This window comes from Diceros bicornis, chromosome 8 (assembly GCF_020826845.1).
Source record: "Diceros bicornis minor isolate mBicDic1 chromosome 8, mDicBic1.mat.cur, whole genome shotgun sequence".
NCBI lineage: Eukaryota > Metazoa > Chordata > Mammalia > Perissodactyla > Rhinocerotidae > Diceros > Diceros bicornis.
In genome coordinates, this window is record NC_080747.1 from 54,091,051 (window position 1) to 54,117,029 (window position 25,979).

General features: G+C 36.8%; 1 protein-coding gene across 1 annotated transcript; it reads right to left on the minus strand.

The window, feature by feature from the left end:
• Positions 1–172: 172 nt before the first annotated feature.
• LOC131409242 (transmembrane protease serine 11E-like) lies at positions 173–25,979 on the minus strand. Its single transcript, XM_058546336.1, has 10 exons — positions 25,725–25,979; positions 24,408–24,534; positions 20,451–20,572; positions 18,327–18,394; positions 14,949–15,112; positions 11,779–11,817; positions 10,087–10,264; positions 8,908–9,167; positions 8,172–8,314; positions 173–1,414 (listed from the first exon to the last, which is right to left on the minus strand). Exons 1-10 carry the CDS (start codon positions 25,977–25,979, stop codon positions 1,253–1,255), a joined length of 1,518 nt encoding a protein of 505 aa, XP_058402319.1. The 3' UTR covers positions 173–1,252.

The following is a 25,979-nucleotide window of genomic DNA, read 5'->3' on the forward strand; positions in this document are numbered from 1 at the left end:
CTGATATTGGGCTTTTACTCTTCAGTTTTGTATCCAAGCGGTTAGCAATTCAGTGCCATACTAGACCTAGCAGGAAGGCAGCTTCCAGAATAAATTCCCTATAAAGTCTTCCCATCTGAGCCCAGAGGAGTCTAAGAGACCCAGGGGGTAGGGGGTAGAGGGGGTGGGGAGGGATCTGCAATCATCTCAAAATGGAGGTCTGAGGTCTAGGTTCATTTGCGTGACTACAGCTACACACTAACACCTGGACCTTCTTCCACCAAGGCTTTGCAGTTTGGGAAAGCTTAAAATACAAACATGCAAGCACTTAGTGATAATCCCATTTCATTCCTAGTTTGGACTGATTCTCTCTTCATTCCCTCTCATTCAACCACACAAAAATCCTACCACGTAAGGTATGCTGGTTGTTCTTAAATGAATTGTCATTCTAGCCTCAGATTTTAAAAGAATTTGCAATAAATTAATTAGTGACATTTTCCCCATCTTCCCCTTCTTCATGGATTGTCATATTATAATGTCAAGCAAATAGGTGATTTAGTCATTTTTTATTATTATATGTTGATATCTTCAGCAGTGCAATGCTAAATAAATATTATTTGCCTTAATTTAGAACAAGTACATTATATAAAGTTTGTATAGCTATTGTAGGCCACAAGAAAACAGAATCTTCCCCACATTTATCTCTCTAGTTGTTTGCTGAAAGTGAAAATAAAGCTATTTCTTGGTTTCTCTGTATTTCCTTAACTTATTTCCCATTCTTTCTCCATCATGAAGTATTTGGTATTTTACTGTCTGTTTACTTGGCCTTTCATAATAAATACGATCATTTTCCTCATTCCATTAAAACAAAAAAAACACCTTTCCTGTACATCAAAATGTAGTTCTTTCATTTTTAGATTTCCTTTCACTCTTTGTCCTGTACCTTGAAAATAGAAATCTACTGAGATGAGAGAAGCTGGGGAAACGAAGAAGAGGTCACTTCAAATTGTATTTATGCATGAGAAATTTACGTCAACAAGCCAAAATTTTGATGACAGAAAACTTCTATAAAACAAAGAAATGCAAATTGGGACAGAATCCATCTGGCAGCAGCAGGATACTCAGCGTGAAGCAGAGCTAGAAAGGAAGTATATGCATCAAGTAGACAGTTTAGTTAGATCGGTCAGATCCAGGTGACCTGCAAGGCTTCTGCTGTAATTCTAAGAATGGCCTATGCACAAAAATGCATTCCATTCTACTGGATTTTTCTCTCTTAGACACCAGTTTTGGAAGCGATCCAGTTCCGGAAAGCAGTCACTCTGGTATAAACACCGGGCTTATTGGGTTGCCCGCATTCATCTCCCCAGCTCACTATTCCAGCAAGGTACCAGATATCTCTAGCATCTGGACTAACCAGTGGTCCTCCAGAGTCACCCTAAAGGAGAAGGGAGAGATTAGTAATTAATAATTCAGTTCATTACAGAGGAATTTGCTACTTTTCTAACTTGAGTTTAATGAAAGGTGGGTCTTCAAAAGTCTTCAGTGTGCTCAAATGCAGAAGTGATCCCTCTGTCTAAGTCAGTAATTCACATAAAGGAGGACCTCCACCACCCAGAAAATTGGCTTAGCTTCAGGGTTCAGTACATTGAGGTTAAAGGCTCCATGTCTTTGGAGAAGAATACTCTTAACTTATCCAGTGCATCTGACAAAATAACTCCCCGTACTCTATGAGCGTGACATAGCTCCCCAAAGAAGGGTGAAGAGTCTATTACTGATAAAAAGCACAAACATTAGAGTCAGACACCGAGGTTTAAATCTCAAGTCTGTCCCTTCCAAGCTGGCTGAGACTTTTAATTTACTTATTTGTAATGTTCTTAATAATGCCTACCTTTGATAATAATTTTGAAGATTATGGAAGACAGTGAATGTAAAGTGCTTAGCATAGAGCCTGGTGCAAAACAGAACTTAGTAAATACATACATAAAGCTACAAATTCCAATTCTTTATGACTTGTATACTCCAAATGTACTGGCTGATCTTTCCTCAAAATCTTGGGGTCCACCCATTAAGTGTTCAGCACTCTATGAAGCTCTTAATTAATTAACCTATTATCTCCTTAACTCTTGTAATTCTGGCAACAAAACATGGAGTTGGGTTTCATTTTTTCCATTTTAGCAATAAGGAAACCAAAACCCATAGAAATTAAATAATTTGCCTGATGTCACATGCTATTCAGTGGCAGAATTGAATTTGAATCCAGAGTGATGAGACTCAGAAGCTCATGCTTTTTTCCCTCAATGTTATACTAACTTTCTTGTGAATTTTCTTTTGTCCCTATAAAAATATTAACTAATACTAATAATAACTGAATTTGAGATAATATGTTTGTAATTTTTAAATCAATTAACTGATAAGTATTTACTTACACCCTCATATGTGATAGGAGATGTAAAAAGAGTGTAAACACACAGGCCTTGCCCTCAAGGAGTGTACAGTCTGCTTACAGACATAAGATGTACCATATGAAGCTATTTGAATAATTGAAGCATTTTGATAATTGAAACCCAAGCCTGTATGAAGGCAGGGCAGATTAGGATGAAGAAATAGAAGATGCCAGAGACAACGAAGCTTAAATCTGTTTGAGAGACAGGAGTAAAAGAGTCGAAGAATAAAGCAATTAAAGCAAAAAGATAGCAGTGGATCTAACAGCATTACAAGCTGAAAAGTAAGGTGAGTCCAGTAAATATTAAATAGAGAAAGATCTAGACTGTTCTGCTAACACTAGTTAGCTCACATGCAATTGGTGAATAGGGAAGCTATGTCAGTATCAGGTGGAAGTTAGGATGGTTTATATGTGCTTTGTCTTAGGCAAGGGAGCCAGAGTAATGGGAATAGAATTACAATCTTCAGAAGAAAAGAGAAAAGCTCTCAACTTAGCTAATGCGCAGGCAGGAGCCTCTGGGGATCTATTTTAAGAAAATGTTAAAAGAGTGCTTGTGCCCAGGACGCCCCCACCAGAGAGGCACACTGCAGCCTCACTTAGTTCTGGGGTTCTGGCACGTTGTACTTCCTCCTCTGCTCATTGTCTCAGCCTTGGCAAGCCAGTATTTCCACTCTATCATTTCTGTGCATTTTTAATATCCCCTAAATCAGCCACCAGCCCCCTGTGCATTCTGCCTGCCTACACTGTCCAAGTCATTTTTCAAGGTACAATTATTTTTTTTGTTAGTTCTCTAGTTACAACATTGCATAGCCTTTGAGGGGTCTGTTGATCTGTTTCTACCCTATTTTTCCCATAAATCCTGTTATTTTTAGTGAGCGATTTGGTGAGAAACAGAATAGACATTTTATTCAGGAATGCATGTAACAGAATCTTTTAAAATTAGAAGAAACCAAACCAGAAAGCAATTGTAGTGATCAAGATATGAAGTAATGAAGGAATAGATCAAGATGTTAACAGAAGGAATAGAGACAAAAGAGATAAATCTGGAAGATATGGTAAAAGGGGAAGATATCTTAGAATTGAGTTGATTACATGTGAAGGAGATATAAGAGTAAAAGAAGGCTCCAAGGCTAGTGAAACCCAATCACATAAATGAGAAATGTAAAAATGGAAAATTAGTTAACAATTCATGATGACTGTTGAGTTTGAGATGGCACATATACAACTTTTAGTCTTATACTAAGACCTTAAGACATGGAATGGAAATGGTTTTAAAATAGGTAAAAATGTGAGACTAAATTTGGACAAGATGTTAATTTTGGAGAGGTAGATTTGGAAGTCATTCAAGTGACAGCTGAGTTCAGAGAAAAGACAGCTTCTCTGAATGAGTATATAGAGAGCAGAGAAAAATTTCATGTAAGACCTGAGTCTTGAGGGATAGTCAGGCTTAAGGAGAGGAAGAGAAAAAGGAGAAGGAAACAGAACTGAGTACTTGGAGAAGGAGAGGAGGAAATCATCATATTTCAGGACCATAGAATTCAAAGAAGGATCATATTTTAAGAAACAATAGGTGGCCAAATGCCATTGAGATGGGAAAGAGTAGGAGATCTAAGTGAAGATTTTTACATATGAGGTTATTGATGATTTCTGAGATATAAAAAAATATATGAAGCCAGTCAAGTGGCAAAAATTGTGGATGCTAGACATAAAATAGAAAAAAAGAACAGGTTCTGGGTCCCTCCAGAGATGGGAAAGTAGGGTATTATAATGACAGGGCTAGATTTGATTCCTCTTCTTTATTTCTGCAAATTTGTAATGGCCATTCACCTCTAATACCCTCATCGAAACGGCATTGTAATAAGGGATATATTTTCAGATGAAATTGCATGACATCTGGGATTTATTTCAAAACAGATCTGCAATTTAGGGTGGGAAGGGGAGGGTAAAGGGAATTGTATTAGGGTATATAGGGATGAAATAAGATTGATCAGGAGTTGACAATTGTTTCAAGTTGAGTGATGAGTACATAGGGGTTCATTATACAGTGCTCTCTATTTTGGCATACATTGGAAATTTTCTATAATAAAAACTTAAAAGTAAAAGACTAAAGAGGCATACAGCTGTAGCTCTGAAACTTTTAGGAAAGAAATTACTATAAATAGAGGCCAAGATACGAGAATGAAAATCATAAAGGATGATCACAAATATGAAAGCACAAGATGTTTCCAATAGTTTTAGTAAAATTGGAGGCAAGTAGGATGAAAGAGTTTAAGATGAGAGAAGATCTAGAACGATATCTAAACAATGATTCTATGACTGTCAAAGAAGATAAAATACAGTTGATTCTCATTATTCACGGTAGTTATATTCTAAGAAGTTGCTGCAAATGCTTAGAGAATACTGAATCATTGTGCCTAGGGGAAACAGGGGTAGATTTCCATGAGCCTCTGGTCAGATTTTCATCAACTGACCAACACATAACCATGTTTTATGTGTGTTTCTGTTTAAAGATACCTTATTTAATATGTATTATTGATTCATTAACATTAAACTCACTGTCAACAGCACTGTAACTCATGCCTGAATGAAGCTTATCTAACACACGTATTTTCTCCATAAGGCACATCACAGCCTTCTCGCACTTCACTTCAACACTACACTTGGTGACTACTTGAAACAGCAAAATCACCACCAAAACCACAAAAATGTGAAAAATGTGGCATTAAATAGACCACAAAAAGGACACAAGTTTAGGGTATAAAAGCTGAAACAAGAAGGCACAGCATCACCTTTTTCAACCTCAGGTGACAGTGTATGCGTTTGAGTGACTCATTTTTTTGCCATTCTGCTCATGTTCAAGGATGATCAGGAAAGTGTCTCGTGTATTGATTTTGGGTTTACAAGCAAATTTTAGCAAGTATGTAATTTTCCAAGTACAGAATCTGCAAATAACAAGGATCCAATGAAATCTTTTACTAAGTTGGTTTTGTTTTGGCAGATTTATTTACAGAATTGACTTGAATTTTCTGTAAAATTTTGTAATGGGACCAATCTATGTTGCTCCATATCTTCCTCCACAAACAATCAGGGCCTCAGAGCAGAAAAAGAAACACAGCAAAGTGAGTACAATCTTGAGCATTTGCCAAGAGTATGAAGAAAGGTCAATTGGGTGAAAGAGTTCAATGTAGCCTACAGAACAGTGCTCAAGTGACCAATCCAGAGATAAAAGTTGGGAAAGGACCTTGGTGAAGTCAGTCGCGGATTAAGGGAAGTGGACCCAATGAAAGCAAAAAAACAGGTGCAATGTATATGTGAGAGAAAAAACATGGAAAGTTCTAAAAACAATCTTAGAAATGAATGATATACCACTCTATGGATCCAGATTGGAAGCATACAGAGTAACATGAAATTTTAAAGACTAATATGGGGCTAACAGAGCACATTAAACAAAAAGTCTGTCAAATCACAAAATAAAAATTATAGGGGTGTTTAGCGAGATACCCAAGAAATCAGTTATTGGCCTCCTCCAAGATTTTATCAGCAATGTGGATGAAGACATAGAGGTCATAGTTGTCATATCTGGCAAAGGCACAAAGTTGACAGTGCTAGCCTACATACTGGAAAGCAAAATCAGGGCTCAAAAAGATGTCTATGCTCTTCCTGAGATGGAATAAACTTACTTATTCCTTTTGCTCAAGCCAAATACAGCTTTAAATAAAAGAGAGAAAAAGAAAAAGAAAAACCCTGGACATTAGAAATAAAATAAATATAAAAAGATTCTAAAAGGTACCCTGGACTTGGAACTGAAGAAACCAGCAACCTGGCAACCTGCCAACAGGTGCAGATGAAAAGCATCAAGAGTAGCCTTCTTGGGCCTGCCTGGTGGCATAGTGGTTAGGTCCGGTGTGTTCTGCTTCAGTGGCCTGGGTTTGCGGGTTCAGATCCCACATGCAGACTTACATGGCTCATCAAGCTATGCTGTGACAGCGACCCACATACAAAATAGAGGAAGCTTGGCACAGCTGCTGGCTCAGGGCCACTCTTCCTCAAGCAAAAAAAGAGGAGGATTGACAACGGATGTTAGCTCAGGGCCAAGCCTCCTCACCAAAAAAAGCCCCCAAAACAAAAAAAGAATAGCCTTTTCTTTCTAGCCAAAGAACCAGAAAGATGGCGACATAGGAAAACAGAAGACTTTTAGACAACATCTTCTCTACTCCAGCCAGACAGAAAAAACTGTGGCCCCACCCCAACTCCCACCAGCAAAGGGCAGGTGGGAAGCTTAGACTTCCACCATTACCAGGCTGTCTGGAGGCCCAATCCCCCACCAGACTGGTGTCAGAGAAGGCTGAGTGGGAAGCCAAACCTTCGTCCCTGCCAGGTGATAATGAAGCTCTCCTCTTTCTCCCCTGTAGTGACCAACTGGGGAGCATGGACTACCACCCATTGGCAACAAGGCATAACTCTCTCTCCCACTAGGGTGATGTCAAAGGAGATCTAGTGGAGAGTCAGGACTTTCACCACTGCCAAGCAGTAATGAGGCCATTACCCCAAGATGTCAGTGGAGGCCACAAGGGGAGCAGTAACAATGTGTTCCCAGCAGTAACTCTAGTTCCCAGAGTGGTATCAGAGGAGGCCCAGTGGGGAACCTGAAATTCCACCTCTATCCAACCGTAATGAGGCCCTACTCCTCTACCCAGCTGTCAAAAGAGGATGAGTGGGGAAGGAGACAGCACCTCCCTACCTTCTCCAGTGTCATGTCAGAGGAGGCCTGCTAAAGCAGAAGATTTAAATAAGATCCAGAGTCTCATAACATAATACTCAAAACGTCCAGGATACATCTGAAAATTACTCATCATACCAAGAACTAGGAAAATTTCGACTTGAATGAGAAAGGTAATCAACAGACACCGACACTGAGATGACACAGATGTTGGTGTTACCTGACAAAGATTTTAAAGCAGCCATCACAAAAATATCTTAATGAGCAATTACCACCATACTTGAAACAAATGAAAAAAATAAGAAGTTTCAGCAGAGAAATAGCAGATATAAATAAGAATCAAAAGGAAATCTTAGAACTGAAAAATACAATGATAAAAATAAAATTGAAAAAACTCACTGGATAGGCTTAACAGAAGAATGAAGATGACAGAATTAAAAATCAGTGAACTTGAAAATTGAATGATAGAAATTACCCAGTCTGAACAACAGAGAGAAAGGAATGGAAAAGAAAAAGTGTTCAGAACCTCAGGGACCTCTGAAAATTTTTCTACAAAGAGATAGTCTAGTCAAAAACACTAACAGATAAATCAAAATGGAATTATAAAAAAAATGTTACCATACGATTCTATTTATATAACACTTTAGAAATTACAAAATTATAGAGATGGAGAACAGATTAGTGATTGCCAGGTGTTAGTGATGAGACAGTGATGGGAGAAGGAAGTAGGTGTTACTATAAAGGTACATCTTTGTGTTGATGAAATAGTTCTCAGCTGCAGTGATGGTGACATAAATCTGCACATGTGAAAAAATGCCATAGAACCAGAAGCACACATTGTACCAATGTCAATTTCCTAGCTTTTATATTGTACTGTAGTTATGTGAGATGTAACCACTGGGGAACATTGGGTGAAGGGTACATGAGACCCCTCTGTAGTATCTTTGCAACTTTCTGCAAATCTATAATTATTTCAAAATAAAAGGTGAAAAAAAATTACGCAGCATACTAGTCAGTCAAATCACTTACCTGGCATGCATCTCTTTTTCCTTGCAAGGAGCCAGCACATAGCATTCTAGGAGTTATGGCATTATTGTAAGCTCGAGGTTTGTTACAGGTTTTAGTGTCTATAAGATCCACCTGTACTTGCTGAAGATGATTTTGAGTGTTACCTAGTGAAAAAATATTCTTTATATTTGTAGATATACATATATTCTATAAACCTGAAGAAAGTCTTTCATAATTATTGGATAAGATGGTGATAAAGAATCTTAGGATATATATTTTTTCAGATACAGTAATATTTGGGAAGAGAATTCTTTCCTATTTTAAATGAAAAATTAGGTGCCTCGGAAAGAACCTCAAGTTGTTTAAGTAATTTCCATTCCATTGTTAAGCTTAGAAGGTAATTTTAGTAGCAGAGAATGGTGGCTTTATAATTATCTAGTATTCACAGTTGAGTATATTAATAATCCCTAATCTCTTACGTAGGTAATTCCCTAGTAAAAATTTCAGACATATTTACTCTTTCAGACACCTTACCAAGCACCATTACTACAGTAGTAGTGATGCATTTGATAGTAACCTACAGCATGAAGGAATTTATGTGTCTTCTAAATGACTTGGTTCACAAGTAAGGCCTGACTTGGCCCAGGTCCATATGACCAACCCACCAACATATTCTGGCATAATGACGTCCATTCTTTAAATGCCTTAGAATACCAAACTAGATCACTATGATTTGAGTTTTTCTTAAGATGCTTACCATCACTTTGCAGTGCTCCAAATCCTGTCACAAACATCTCATCACCTGGTTTGAACTCATGGGACGCATCAGGGAGACAAATTCTGTGTACAGCATTTGTGTAGGGAACAGGGCTAGAAAGCTCTGCAACTGCAATGTCATAGTCATGTGATGGATATTTGTATTTTTCATGGACAATTATCCTCCGGAGGCCTCGTTGCATTTTTGGAGGCTTTATTGTTACTCCAAAGGAAGCAGTCCATCTGGCTGGGTCCTTATAGCTGGGGGGAAAGTGTGAAGAATAAATTCCACTTCACCGTGCTACCAATATAATGATTTATATTAAACAATTTAGTCTGCAGGTGTCAATACAAGTTTTCTTTTCTAAATTATAGTTTTTATGTATAGAAACAAACTTTCCAATCTGAGAATCAGGCTCAGGGGTCAGATGAGATGGAAATGACACAGTGGCATGTTTCTTAGGATATACATGCCATTCTGCATGCCAAGTCACTCACTCCAAATCCTAGGGCCATTTGACATGTTAGGGCATCAGTAACTCCAAGGGATATATGGAAAGCATATCCTATACAGAATGAGAGAACTAAATGTATTATGTACACCATGTCGCCTACCCAAAAACATACACATTTCTCTGAAAACCAAAAAGGCTACATAATAATTTAACAAAGCATTTCTATCCTGTATGTTGTAGGCATTTTGCATAAGGTTAAAAAGTCTGCATTCCTTGGAATATAACTAGTCAATCTTTTCAGTTGTATAACTTGGTACTATCAAATTTCCTTGTATTTAATGCTTTCTTACAATGTGGAATTTCCCCGTTGGAGTCAAAACTACAATCCATCTAGCCTCTATCTCCGATAAAGATGCAGCAGAGAGATATGGGTCTTCTCTTTGATATCAAGCTCAAAATCCAAAGACGACTTTAAAATTCCTGCTTCCTTTGACAAATTATTGTGTGTCTATCAATGGATAACTTAGCTACATGTACATTGATGCCATTTCCAGACTGTAAAACCTCTTATTAAGGTTTATGAGTTTCCCACTCTCTTTGTGTTGTATACGTTATCTTTAATTTATGCTAAACTCATCTCTCTCAAGGTTCATGAGGTATTTCCTTCCTGCCAAGCCCCAGTGCACTTTGCTTATCCCTAATCATTCTCAAGGTTCAGGACTTACGTTCTAAAGCAGTGAGCAGCACCCGTAAGCCATGTGTCATTAATTAAAGTTGCTCCACAGCGATGGATCCCATCCCATTGCAGGCTAGCTTGCCACGGCCATTCACCCTCTTCAACCTCTGTCCCACCAACGATCCTGAGACCCTGTCTTGTAGTTTTACTCCTTCGTGTCCCACAGCCTGCCAAAGAGAAGTGATGTATTAGCAGCTGTGTTTAAGTATAAAATTGTGTTACTATGTCCCAAATTTCTTGTATGTTGTGCTCCAGTAGCATCAAACATTTTCTCTTGTTCTTACCTTAAACTGCTTTGTTTCATTTATTTAACTCCTATTCATCTTGTAAGATTTGAATCAGTCATTACCTCCTCTAGGATGCTTTCTCTAACAATTTTCCTACGCCCAAACTGGATTAGTTATGACTTTCTTGATGTTTCCATGAAAAATAATAATAATATTAATATAAATAATAATAATATTTATCTATATATGTGCATGTATGTATATACATATGTATCTCTTCCTCTTTCTGTGTATGTGTGTGTGTGTATATATATATATATATATATATTCTTCAACATTGTTTATTACAGGGTTTCTCAACCTTGGCACTACTGACATGTTGGTATGGATAATTCTTTTTGTGGGGGCTGTCCTGTGCATCATAGGATGTTTAGAAAGATCCCTGGCCTGTACATACCAGATGCCAATAGCAGCCCCCTCCTCAACAATGATGATAACCAAAATGCCACAGTGGGGCATAATCCCTTGGGGGTCAAAATTGCTCGTGTTTGAGAACTATTGTTTTAGAGTGATATGTTCATGCATTAGTCTCATACATCTAGTCCCATTTTAATATAAGCTGCTTTAGGCAGGGGTTATAGCTCATCCATTTTATATCCCTATTGCCTAACACAGCACTAGCATATAGTAGGTTCCCAGTAAATATTGATGGCAAGAATATATGCCATTTAAATAATGGGATTATCCTTTGGTCTCATGTTTAGTTAAGTTTGTGAATTAACCAACATTCTGAGCTGGTCAGCTGCACATTTCCTTCCATCTTTTAAGAGAAATGTATTCTGTACTAATTCCATAACTATCAAATGTGTTCTCTAAATCATGGTGGGATACTCTGCCACAGGGGAAGGGAAATACTAGACTTTTAAAATATGGACACTTTTAAAATATGGGTGAAGATATTATTTGGCTCTTCAGTAATTTCATCAACATATACCCCAACTCCGTAATTGACTGTAATTTCCATAACGAGATTAATAACATCAAGAAGAGTTTATTTACTATAGAGTAACAATAAGTCTCTGCCTCTAGCTAAAAGATAACAACATACAGATTATTTTTATGTAACTTTTAGAAAACTTCTGTGAGAGTATACAACAGGTATCTGCAATCAGAACATTGAGAAGTGAGTATTTTTTGCCTCTTTAACAACTGCACAACTCACTTCCACTACACGTCTGCCACAGGCACCCATACATCCACTCCAAAGTTCTCCCAATTTTGTTACTCTTCAGCAATAAAGTGTGCCTCAGAGATAAGATAAGTCACCATAGGCTGTGTACAGGTCAATCAAACTTTACTCTGACCCTGTAATACCACACAAAGTAAGCCTAAATGACCTAGTGCTAACTTTTTACATTCAGGCTATGCAATTTTAATAAATATATTAAACTTACAATTGTTCAGAAAGTTGTCTGTTTCTGTCTTGTTGATTTCTGAAATACACAGAAAAGGTGAATAGAACAAGGTCAGCACATCAGAACTGCATAATGCCTCAAGTACTTCAAATACTAAAGGCTGCTGAATTCTGTTATAAGATAGTATCTTTAGGTTGTAAAGAAAGCAACACAGTTAGTTTATCATAGACATTGTGTGTTCATTGCCTTGGGGAGAAGGGAGATCTGAACAGCGTTTCTTAAACTTTAGTATGGATCAGAGTCACATAGGGAGTATCTTTGTATTGTAAATTCCTGTTTCTTTTCCCAGTAATTTTGATTTAGTAGTTTTGTGTTGAAGCCCAGTAATCTGAGCTCTATACCAAGAAATAAGATGCAAGTTGTCCACAGTCTCTTTTGGGGAAATACTGGTCTAAGCCATAGTATTGATTCCCCAAATGCAATAATATTTTTATTGACCATTATTTCAGATTATTTTACTAAACTCATAGGCATAGTGCCATTTGTATAATATATCCAAATGGCATCTCCAGAAATTAGTCTTCACTCCCATTTAAAAACAATATTATCCCTTTCTAGGTTTTCTTGTTGCTGAAGTTTCAGCAAGACAATTTGCCCTCAACTTGTCATTCAACTCTAGCCAATGGCTCCTTAGCTTGTTGACTTCTCACCAATCAGTGCCTAACCCTATGCAAACACTAAGTCAACCAACAGATACATAAAACTCTAAGCACTCAAATTTCCTGACTCAGTAGATTTCCAAAGACCAAAACTATTCTCTTTGAATATGGTAGGATGAGAGATCTAAATGCAAAAATTTTATTGTTAATTTTTCTTTTAGTGTTTAATAGTAATGATTTACTAGAAATTTATATTCTAGAAAGGCTTCCTTCTGACTTTCTCCATTCAGGCTATTTTTGGGGAAAATGGCATAAATAAGGAAGAAAGACCATTTATTCTCAGTAAATATTAAAAAGCACCAGCACTAATCTCTCTGTTTAAATAATTTGTTCTTTTCTATCTCAAGCTCTTCCTGGAGAAAGTTCTGGCTTCGCATATTGACAATACTGACAAGGCCCGCCTAAGAGATGTGTGACTTGTGTATCTACACTTGCTGCTACCCTCAGCATGACCTTGCATTTATTTTAATGCTCACTGTCTTGAAATTCTCAATAATTTTAATCTCATAATTTGTGTTTTGAAAGTGAAGTCCTATAGGATAATAGAGCATGGCATGAGCAGAGGAGACGCACACAATATGTATTTCCATGAGTTCTTGCTGCTCCATTTGCATATATCCTTCACAATACCCCCTGAACCCAGAATTCCAGTGGACCCACAATGTTCACCAAACTCAAAATGAGTACAAGATAAATGTGTGATGTCTACCACTAAGTAAACAGAAGGCACTGACAGTCCCAGGAGGCCATGTTTTCTGTTTGAACCAGAACATGCTTAGAACACAGAATGAAAGCAATGACATTCTAATAGTCACAAACAACCAAGGGACCCTATCATATCCTTTCTTGCTCCCATTACTTCTTTATTAGCCAGTAGCTTCTGCTGAAAATAATGACATAGAAGTACCCTTCAGTCCTTCTTCACTTAAGCTGAATGTAGACGGTGTTCGTAAAATTTGCGCATGTCAACAAGGAAAATAAAAAAGGTTGAGCTAGCCTTGCGTAGTGTTTCCATTGATCTGGTAAGAACCAAAATACATACATGTATGAGCTATGAAGTACAGTTGTATAATTTTCATGATTCCACATACATAGTAGTTAAATGCTCTTATGTTTGCAATTGACATTTCACAGCATGAAGGTAAACAGTAAAACGCATGCTAGTAATTTAACTTTTAATGTTTTTACTTAGAATGACTTTCGTGAGTAAATAAAAATACTGTAAGTCAAGAGAGACTGTGAAAGAAAGAAAAGTCTTATATTTTAGTACCTTTAACAGCCCTTTTTTACTGCTTTTTGAAGAGTGCAGCATTTTCATTTTGCACTGGGCCCCACAAATTATGTAACTGGCCCTGACTAGTGAAACCTCCCTTTCTAAGCATGTAAGGTGGCTGACCATCAGGTTAGGTCTCTAGTTAGGTCTACTAGCTTTTATGTTAGCACTTCGTATTCATTCTTTCTACTCATCCTCTATTCTCTAGTTTCTAGTGCTGCATATCCAATATAGTATCCTCTAACCACATGTGCCTAGTGAGCTCTTGAGATGTGGCTAGTCTAAACTGAAATGTGCTATAAAAATAAAATATACACTAGATTTCAAAGCCTTAGTACAAAAAAAAATATAAAATATCTCATGAATAATTTTTATATTGACTGCTTGTTGAAATAATATTACTTTAAATATATTGGGTTAAATATACAAATTATTTAAATGAATTTCACATGTTTACTTTTACATTTTTTAATGTGGCTACTAGAAAATTTAAGATCGTACATGTGGTTTGCATAGTATTTCTATAGACTAGCATCATTTTACAACACATGACTTAGCTCTTAACCAGACTTTTATTACCACTGAGATCTCCTATGTTTCTTACTTTCTAATAATGAGGACCTATCACTGTTTATTTCATCCCCCTGTCTCACACACACACACACACAAAAACCTTCAGACTTTTCAAATTGGTTGTAAAATATACCAAAAATAAGTATAAATAAATTATAAATTTTTCATTGGTTAATGTTCTAAGGGAAACAGCTATATATATCAATATATATATATATCAAAATATATCAATGCCATTTGAAGGCAAACATATAGATGGCACGAACCTTTCCACACACTATACTGAAATGTAGCAACAAGAAATAAAATGTAGCAACAAGAAAAAGAAGAGGGACAAATATACAAAGCCACTTTCTCCATTTATCTTTGGATTCTATAGCTAAGGTACAAGGCCCAATATAAAAGAAGAATCCAGGCCCAGGAGTTAATGACAGGCTTGCATGGGAGGCATAAGTTTAGGGTAGTTTTAAAAATTAAAATACTTCATTAGGACCAATTTAGTCTCAAAGAAATACTCTGTTGGTGGCAAGACTCCATAATTAGAGATATCCAAAAAAATGTTTCTAAATCAGTGCCCAAGACCAAACTTAACATGGAGCTATTCTATGTAAGAGAATTAAACTAAATAAGAGAAATAAACTTACTTTTTATTTGGACTGATTCAGGGTGTAATTTAGGGGGTCCTACAGCATCTCGCAGCTTTTTGTGTAGAACACGTTGAATATTTTTATTTATGGTTTCAGGATCCTCAGTAGAGCGAAATCTAAAAATCAGCAGCATATGAGCCAACACTCCATGTTCCTCTTGACTTGGGACCAGAAAGAAAAATAGGATTTTAGAAGATATAGTTTTGAATAATATTCATGGTAATATCACAATATATTTTTTCTTTATCATTCATTTGAAATATACACATACACAAAACCATAAATGTAATTTTAAAAGATCAAATTTGTTTCCTTCTATATGCTTATTGTTTACCACATATAGAACTTCCAACTCAGCCTCCCTGATAGTGAGCTAGTGTGTTCACAGTCTCACTTACCACCAAACAATCTAGTTAAGTACACGGTTATTAATAGAAAAAGATACTTCTCTTGTCATCCATTCAAAATTATCAAATATAATATATGGTGAATATAAAATCAACTCTGGCTTTGGCTTTCAGGCTTAATTCTCAGTGGCTTAAATCCAGTGATTTCTCCTAAGCAAACTTCAGGCTTTCCTAAACAACTGCTAATCCGAATAATATTCAAAAGCTTGACCAAATTGTATTGACTTCATGACATTGTATTTTCAAGGTAGAGCGTTAATTAGCCTTAGTGTTATTTGAAGGAGTTACTACCTTGGAATCATCCTTGACTGCCCTTTGTCATGCTCTGTCAGCTACTCTACCCTCTCTTTTTCACATACAACCAGTTCCCAAGGAATCTTACTCCTCACTATACATTGCATCGACCCCTACTCACATAAATTGTAAATGGGAATATAAATTAGAATCTTATTTTTAGAGAGCACTTTTATTTATCTATTATAAATTTTGATTATCTATCCTCTCTGATACAGTATTTCTACTTTTAGAAATTTAATCTTCAAATACACTCTTGTGTGTGCAAAGAGATATGTATACATATATTAATGGTAACTTTGTTTTTAAATCAGAAAAATATGTAACAACCCAAGCTTGCATCAAAAAGGCATTGGCTAAATCAACCCTGACACATAGTTGCAATGAAACACTATACAAGCAGCTAAAGAATGAAATATATCTATATGCAGTCATTGGAAAGATGTGCAAAATAAATTGTTAAGAAGATGTGTTATTTCTGGGAGTGGAATTATTGGAGTTTTCACTTTCTATTTTATGTAATATTATGTTATTTGAATTTTATGTATTTTTTATTGCTCTTGTAATCTGAAGAAACAGGGCTTTAAAGAGATTATTTTTATGTATCTCATTCACTTTCACTGCCTTGCAACTCTGTACATCAATTATTTACTCTTTCTTCTATCTCTTAAACAATCCCCATACTGGCTGGCTAATAGAAACAAAAACAAACAAAACCCTTTCTCTTCCCCAGCTATTCAGTTTATCTCTCACCTTCTTGTCACAGCAAACCTTCTTGAAAGGATAAATTATATTCTGCCTCATATTTACTTCATTGCAGTCTGCTTCCTCCTCTTCCGTTCCACGGAGTCTTTTCTCGACACTAAGTGACTTCCTTGCTGACATAGCCAGTGGATTCTTTCTAGTAATATTACTTGGTCTCTTAGGAGTATTTGTCAATGCTGATCACTCTCTTCTTGAAACTTTCTGTCTTTATCATCACTGGTGCCTCTCTTGTAATTTTTCTTCTTTCCTGATCCCTCCCTATCTATTTCCTAGGATCTTATTTTTCTTTCATCTCCTTAAATATTGTTGTTCTTCAAGCTTTTTTCATCATCCTTTTTTTTCTTACATTACCCTTTTTCTGAGAAATTCCATTCACACCCAAACTTCCCAATACTTTGAGTAGATGATGAGCAAATGTGTGTCTTCAGCTCAGTTCCCTTTTCCTTCCCCAAGTCAGACTCATATTTCAAGCTCATATGGTCCCCTAGTATCTCAACTCAACATGTCTAAGACTGACTTCATCTTTCCAACAAACTTACACTTTTTCCTACTACAGTAATAAAAGAAAGAATAATGAGTACCAAGATTACTAAGATAAAGAGGTAAACCAAATGGAAAGTGATTTGGAAGATAGAATTGGTAGAACTTAGTTATTCGTAAAGTGTGAGGGTCCCAGGAAAGGGAGGAGTGTGTGATGAGTTCTAGGTTTACCATTGGTGTAATTGAGTTTTCCTCGAGTTAAAGAATTTTCTGTGGAAATCCCGTGTGGAGATGTGCATGGGCAGGCATATAATTCTAGAAATCAGGAAAATAGTTTAGACTGAAAATAGAAACTTGGATTTCAATAGCATATGAAGCCATGTGGGTGGATGAAGTCTTCCTGAGGGAGTGAAAATTTAAGGCTTGGAGAAGTGGAAATAGATCCAAGGAAGAACAATATTTCAAACACCAGAGAGTATAGAATTTTCAGGAGAAAGTAGTCAAAGGAACACCTCAGAGATATCAGCTAATTAATAGACTGAGAAATAACTCATGGGGTTTGTGTCACTGAAATAATATTGGAAACACTTCTTATTCTTTTTTTTTTTTTTTTTTGGTGAGGAAGATTAGCCCTGAGCTAACATTTGTTGTCAATCCTTCATTTTTTGCTGAGGAAGATTGGTCCTGGGCTAACATACTTGCCCATCATTCTCTACTTTATATGTGGGACGACTGCCACATATAAAGCTTGATAAGCAGTGTGTATGTCCATGCTGAGGATCCAAACTGGCGAACCTTGGGCTGCCGAAGCGAAGGGTGCAAACTTAACCACTATGGCACTGGGCCAACCCCAGTTCTTATCCTGCTTTTGAAAAATACAAATAATTTGCATTAAGACAATACATTATTTAAGATCCTCATATGGCATTTTGCTTAAAATGTTGTGCTCTGAACTCCTATTTATTGATGGTTGATGATCAGAGATCTGAAATATTCTTAAACTTTGGAGCAGAAAGAGAAATATTTGGAATGGAAGAAAGTGAGAAAAATTGATAAGAAGGAGAATCAGGAGGTAAAGACAAACCTCATCTACTACACTATTTTACATAGGGCACTATTTGCTCGTAAGCCAAGGGATGTGGCTTAGGTCCCTATTTGTGTTAATTAGAGTTTCCAAAACACAATGCTATAACATAGCCACCAATAACACCTCTGTCCCTTGCAAACATCTTGCAAATGCTTTCTTTTGGGTTTAGAGAATGAGTAAGCCCATTGTAACCGATGACTTACACAGAACAGGTGCCAAATGAATGTTTGTTGAATTGAATTACATCATATTATTAGCACTTCAAACAGTATTTATTACTGACGCGGTTAACAGCTTTAGCTTTAAATTATATTCAGAAGTCAGCATTTTAGATCTACATACCTGAACTTGATAATCTGACACTTGACAAAATCTCCCCTCAATGAAGATTTATGAAAGACATTTTTCACCTGTTCCAAAAATATTCAAAATATGTCATTAAGAACAATTTTCTGAAATTCTGAAAGTTAATTCAAAGCTTAAAAAATTTTTTTAAAATTTAAAAACAAAACACATGGACTGATATTTCACAATGTGCTGAACTTGAGGAATCTTGAATCTTTTTTGGTATTCTACTCAGTGATTTCAACTGAACTCTGCCTTAGGAATTATAGGATCTGGGAACCAAAGTAGAGGGACCAACAGTGACCTCTGCTGTGTTACACTGAGAAAGAGACAAAAGAGAATAAACATACAGTTTTTTGAAAAGAAAAGGTAAGCATTAACACCCTGAGACATAGACTTTTACTGTAGGTAGACAAAGGAAATGAAATAATTCTGCCAAGTGATAGCTGGGTCGTGGAAATGAGTGCATGACAGTCACCTGGCTCCCAAACCTGGTGAAAAAGTCGACAAATATCCTGGCATAATCTGCACCCACTTCAGCACTCAAAATGCTCTTAGGAAGGCCCATGTGAACTGGGATACTTAGCCTAATATGTCTTATAAGGTTTACTCTAATAAGGTGGAAGAATGTATTTTGTGGAGATATTTTTTACTACTATAAATAAGAATTCTAGCTAACTTAAATTTTTAAATTAGGAATCTAGGTAAACACGTCAAGTGTTTCGTGTTTTCAGCGTGTGGATATTTGCCAAACACAGTTACTACAAGCTGGTAATTGACTGACAGAGACAATGAGCCTTTTTATTCTTTCTTTAAATGTCATTGACTCTTGAGTCTTTGCACCCAAGGACAGTTACTTCAATTCTGAGACAAATCAGCACAATACAAATGAGTTCTCTAATGACAGCATTCGCCTGTAAATTTTTATTTAAGGGTTTATTTTTTTATCAAATAATTTCAAAGTTATCATTAATTTTGAAGAGTATTAAAGAGTCCCATCTATATTCATTTATATTTAAGTCAGTCTGGATCTTATAAAATTTATTTTAGTGAATGGCACAAAGAACAAGGAAAATAGTTGCATCGTTTCTTGATCTTTTTAGTTCCATTTCCTTCTCTTTATTTTATACATATATTTAGCCTTAGAGAAGAGCTTACTCAGATATTTCCCTGATTTGGTGTTTACAAGTACATATCAACCAGGATTTGACCTCTTCCTCAGCAAGGTATCAAAATTCTCAAGCTTCTAGTCTACCAGGAAATTTCCAGGTGGGTCACTGCCATTCTGTTTTTACACAGGATATTGGAAGTAGAAGACAATTTAGAAATTATCTACTCTAGTGCTTTAACTTTCACAAAGGGAAATTTGTTCAGAATGATGAAGTGATTTGCCAAATGACACAACACTAGCTAGTAGGTGGTACTAGAATAAGGTGTCCCAACTCCGAGTGTAGGGTGCTTTCTATCACATCATACCACTAATTACCTCACAGACTATCAGGAAAAGTCCAAATTGTTCTCTAAGTAATCTGACATTGATGAGAAGTCATCACACAGGCCCTTGCTCTTTTGGCCTATACTGCTAATTTTTCTATTTTTTTGAAATATTTGATTTATCCCTCAGGATGAATGTCGACACCTTAAGGATAGAGATGAGTATCCATGGGTTTCCTATAACCTTATGTGCCAAAAACTGGTCCAAGGTTAGATATTTTTTAATACTAAAAAATACTATTCAAATATGTGTCTGAATAGTTTCAATCCTGTGGTCTTTTGCTCAATGTCTCTTCTGTAGGAAGTCTAGGATACAACAACCCTTTTTTGGGTCACCCTTACATTCCCAGAATTCTGGATTCTGTTGATCAAAAGTGTAGCTTTAGCTAAGGAAGAGTGAGTAAGAGGGACAATAAAAGAATGGCTGAAGGTCACTTGGTTCATCCCTGCCAGACATACTCTCCAAGTCATCTATTGTCAGTTTTGTTCTCTCTCTCTCAGGTAGGGCCTCTTCCCATTTTGCAAAGATTGCAAGATCAGTGGAATGGATATTTTACAAACTAAGATACTAAAAATTATGGTAAAAAGTAATAGCATGTGCCCTAGAAATGGAGAAAAAATACTTACCATTAATTCAATTTTCTGGCTCATTTCTGTGAAATTTTTAGAAGCCTCTTTTCCAAAGTTATCATATAGTTTGTTACTTGTAAATGGCAATGTGCTATAGTAATTGTAGGTCTTCCTGTGATCTACAAGGAAAGAGGCAAAAGCCCATCATACTTTTCATGAGATGTGTGTAAAGCATTATCATTTCCCCATTTGATGGTTGCTACAAAGACTGAGACAGTAAAGAATGTCACTACCCAGGTCATCGTCTCATCATCCTGCCCTGAGCTTCATGGTTATCGCAGAATGAGAGACAACAACATTCATCATCAAAAGATTTAGAGTGTAAAAGCAGTAAGAAATGCTGGGTGTTCTTGTGGGTTAATTAGTCATATATTATCCATTCCTGAATAAGCCACAGGAAGCAGCAAGTCATGCCATCCGAGCATACACACAGGGATGGATTTGGAAGCTTCCCAAGAGTAAATGCATTTTTATATTCCAAAAGTAGATTTTTTCCCAATTCAGTAAACTACACATCAATTTGGGCTACAAGACTCTAGTGTAAGAAAATTTATTTTGGCTAAAGAAGATGAGTATAGGGATTAAAATGCTAGGGGTTCAGTATATAGAAGTTTAGGGAGCTAGAGCTGCAACCTGACATAACCTTCCAGGAAAGCTATTTAGTTTTACCTGGTTCCCTTGTCACTCCATTTATTTTCTCCCTCCAGCCACAGGGATTATCTTATCTGCTTCCTTGGCCATTGTATCCACTTTCTGCATCCAATTTAAGCAGCCCTCGTTTCTGGCCTGCTGAAGAATTAATGCTGCATAGATTTTCCTCTAACCTCCTGTACATGAAGCAAGCACAGAGCCCTCCAAAGATTCATTCAACAAATATTAACACTGGATACCTTTTCCATGAGAGACCCTATGTCGAGAATCAGGAATACAATGGTGATCAAGACTGTTCTATATGGTTACTATAGAAAAACAGAACATGCCTCACCCAATCTCAATTTCTCACCTCTTCTCTCCTGTTTCTCATTCTTTCTATCTTCACTTAAACCCCGGAGGAAAAAGAAACTAACATAACCCCATGGAAGGCAGTATTATCCACATTTAACAGATAAGGTCTACAGTCTCAGAAATGTAAATAAATTTTCCAACCTCAACATGACATAGCTAGAAAAGATCAAACTGGGTTTCAAGCCAAAGTCTAACTTCCAAAGCATAAACTTTCTTTAAACACCACTTCTTGGGGTGGGAAAAAACCAAACCCACTCATTGAGGCTATAGGATAAATTTCTCATTATGTAAGACTTATGCAAAAAAATATACTGGTAAATTTCAAAAGAACATCCTGGCTGTCCAGAGTATTTGGTGGGACAGAGAGGGAAGCCACCAGTCAGACTCTGACAAGGCCTGGGGTGACACATAAAGGAGATAGAGGACAGGCCAGAGACACTGAAAGGTCAGGGTCTCCTGAGCATTAGTCACATAAGTGAGGGCCTAGCAAGGTTTTGCCTTCCTCACCTCCCTTCCACTGAATGGTCTTGCCCTGAATGGCCAGTGTGACCTGAAATGCAGGCAGGTCCCTGGCAATATACCAATTTCAAGCAAAGTTTTTAATTTATTGAAATATTGACCAATAGTTTACATTAGGTCTAAAGTTGGGCCCAAGATTCTGCATTTCTAACAAGCTCCCAGGTGATGCTGATGCTGCTGGTACCTAATCACACATTGAATAGTAAGTTCTAAAGAGGAAGAGAACATTCTTCTACATCCTTAGATCTGGTTTTTTTTCAATTATTAGATTGAATAATTTGAAATTGTCATTTGTATAGGTCAAAAATAGTCAAATACAGGCAATTTCACATGCCTCAACCAGATGAACGATTTATCTATAGTCGATATTTTACTTTTCTCAATAGACTCAAATAGGTCACTAAATGTTAAAACATATTGCCAGTTGCCAGGATTAGATGGCATGTGTAGTTGTTGAAAGATGTTATTGGGGATATTAATAAAAAGTAAGAAAAATAAAGATGAACATGAGTTTGCTAATAATTTTCCAACAGATCTGTGATTCTATAACCTACAATGATGTTGCTCATAATAGATCTACCTTCTGTTATTCAAATCACAGAGGGGACATAAATGTAGCCCCAAAAGCCACTGAACACAAACAGCACATCCAATTCTATGCTGCCTTGGGTTTCACGCTAAATTGATGTTTTTCCAAGTCTGATCACCTCCTTCTTTGTCTGTCTGTTTCTGTAACAGTTTTGCTTGCTTTAGTTTGGTTATCTAGGCGTTCCAGCTCTCAAATGCTCATGTACTATAACCACTCTGTTTTTAGTTTATGTTCTCACATGGAGGGCAGGTCACAAACATGACAGTAACACGTATCACAACAATTGTTGTTTATTCAGGTGTGCTGTGTGGGCAGTGGGAGTTGTGTGGTTCATATTACTCAGCTGATCATCTAACCAATAGGACCCAGGAACAGGTTAATGGAGAAATCTTGCCAGGTTTTCATTGTATGCATATGAGTAAGATGTATAAGCCTTATAGCACTTGGCTTGGGAAGATGCAAAGGAGAAGTAGTAAGGAATATTTTCTCTCACCAAGTAATGAGACCCCCTAGCATTACAAGGAAATCCTTGTGAAGTCAGAAAAACCACAGTATGCCCCAAGAAAATATCATAGGTATGATTCATTCGATTTTATTACTCATTATTCAATAAACATTAACTAAGTATCTAATACGTGCCAGGATCCTGCTAAGTTCTGGAAATACAAAAGTGAATAAAACATAGCCCTAGTCATCCATGGACAGGAATAATGAAGCTTACAACATAATGGGACTCAATATATTCAGAATGGGACTGTAGAACTGTAAAGTTATTTTAGCTATTCTTTTTATTAAAAACATGCCCCAGATAAAATATCAAGATGCAGATACTCCAAATTCAAAGACCTACATGTGGACAAATTCTATCAAAAAAAATCTTTACTTTAAATATTTTTTCTTTAAACTGCCCCGAAATGATCCATCTTATTTGGGAAATTAAGATTGGACTTGTGTTTGCTAGCAGAAGATCACCAATTTATAGATCATCATTTCTCTTTACAGGAAAGCAAATTCCCAATAAAATTAGAATCAAGTGATTAGCTTCTTTGGTTACAGGGTCTTGAATATCAAAGCATCATCTATTCACTAAGGGAGATATTAAACCGATAGGTCATAATGGAGTCAACTAATGAAAACCTGAGGCAAAGTAGACAGAAACTTCAGAAGGGTAGTTATACCTTGGAAGAACTCTTCTGAAGTACCCTAGGGACCTTTATAATAACATAGCAGTGTTCATAGTTCATCTAGTGTGAGGTACCTGATTAGCACAGAGTGAACCTCTTTCTGGTTAACCTTCTCAGCATATCCTGTCCTCTCTAATCACTTGCAGTATACCCCAAGATGAGATTTAAAATAACAGAAATAGGCACTTATTCAACAATATATCACTATGAGTATTTTTCCAGCTGACTAGTACAGAATAGAGCCTACTTCTTCTCTATGATCCTTGATTGTATAATTAATTTATTGGACTGTCAGGATTTCAAAGAGTTGGAATTATTTTAAATCAAGGTGATTGCCCTATGACCTCAAACAACTCAAGACATTGGACTCTAGCTCTCCTACAGTCTTCCCTAATTAATACTGATTATTGCTTAGTAATGAATATGAAAACTAGCATGTTATTTTCAGCAGGAAGCATTGCTACATCAAAGATAGAAGAAAGAATCTTTCTTGGCTTGTGAGGATTAAATGAGAGACAAGGCAGGAAAAGAGTTCTTTGTACCAGCTATGCAAATGAATTGTAGTAATGAATGAATAAGCCTGAGGCAAATCAAAACAGGAATGTACATGAGGAAATATTTGGGGTAAATCATGATGCCAGGGCAGTCCATACTTACTGTATCTCACATAATGAACAATGAGTCCAATGCACACTGCCAGCACAATCAGAGATATAAAGGTGATGAGGCCAATAACCCAGGGCTCCAAACAAGCTCTCTTCCTTGCCCTCACCACAGCTGGCCTGAGAAGAAAGCAAGTAGACGGATTATATCACAGTGCACACTGTGCCCACTCCTTAGGTAAAGCAGATATATCTGGGGAATTCAGGGCACTCACTTTCATGGAGGAGTATATACTATTTTGGTTTAGAATACACCCTACTTCGAATCCTGACTCTGGTTGTCTGACCTTAGGCAAATAATTTGACTTCTCTGTGCCTCAGTTTCCTCACCTATAAAAATGAAAATGATAATGATAGTATCTGGGATTGTTGTAAGGAAGCGTATGTATTCCTTTCATATTACTATATGTAAAGTGCCTACAACAGTGCCTGGCATGTAGAAAGTGCTATGATAAATGTTAGCTTATGATGTATTGAGCTGGCTATGTGCAAGATCCTGAGTTAGGCACTGTAGGAGCTACGAAACATTTAAAGCCTATTTCTACCACTCTAGAATCTTAAACTGCCTATGAAATGTGTTACGGCTTGAAGCATACCACCTTCCAGATAGAGTTTCTAATTCTGTTCTCTTTCTGTTTTTCTGATTTATTTCCAATCAAACTTTGAGGATACACATAAGAGGTAACCAGAGGTCCGTTTTAAAGAACCTGAATATTTGAGCTAATATTTACCTCTAAACTTCAGTGATGCTGCAGGAAATCCCTTCTGTGTGAGACTCCCTCAATCTCTCCCATGTGTCCTGTCTTCAAAAACACATGTTACTGAAAAATGTTGGTCAACCTGGTTTTGGTTTGATTAGTAAAGTTGCTGTTCTCTTGTGTTATAATGATTGCTAAGCAAACTCAAAAGCTAGAGAAAATGAAATCATAAGTCACAATTGGCTAAAGAGTTTGAATATGATGCTGTTATTTTAAATTTTTTGAGATATTTATCATGCTGGTAGAATCAATGGCACGTATTCTTACCTCCAGAGCTCTGTCTGGTGCCTGAGGACTACAGGGAAAGTGTGGTGTTATTCTGGAGGAGCACGCGGGGTTGAACCAGAATAAAGAGAATTTTGAGTCTGGCTCTTTCCTTACCAGCTTGGACAAATCATTTAGACTCTGAGCTAAGTTCCTCCATCTGACAGTAAGGGACAGGGTATCCATTCTGCCTAAAGCACATGGTTGACTGTGGGACCCAGAATGAGATCATGAATGTGAAAACTTACTACGAACTGTGAAGCATTTCACAACAAATAATTTTTGCTTACGGAACCTAAAGGGACTCTGTTTCCTGGTAATATAGGACCAGGAAGTGATATTATCATTTTGGTCCATGTCACATCATCATCACATCCTGGCTCTGCCTTGATGTTCTGTTCTGTGGGAACATTGTCACAAAAATCAATAGTGCTGTCATCGCTACATGGATCTGCCCCTGCTGAAGGCACTGGGATGTAGTGGAAGGCTCCAGGGACTCTATTTGGTCTCCTCCCTCGTTCTTGTGATTTTTCCCACAGGGCCAT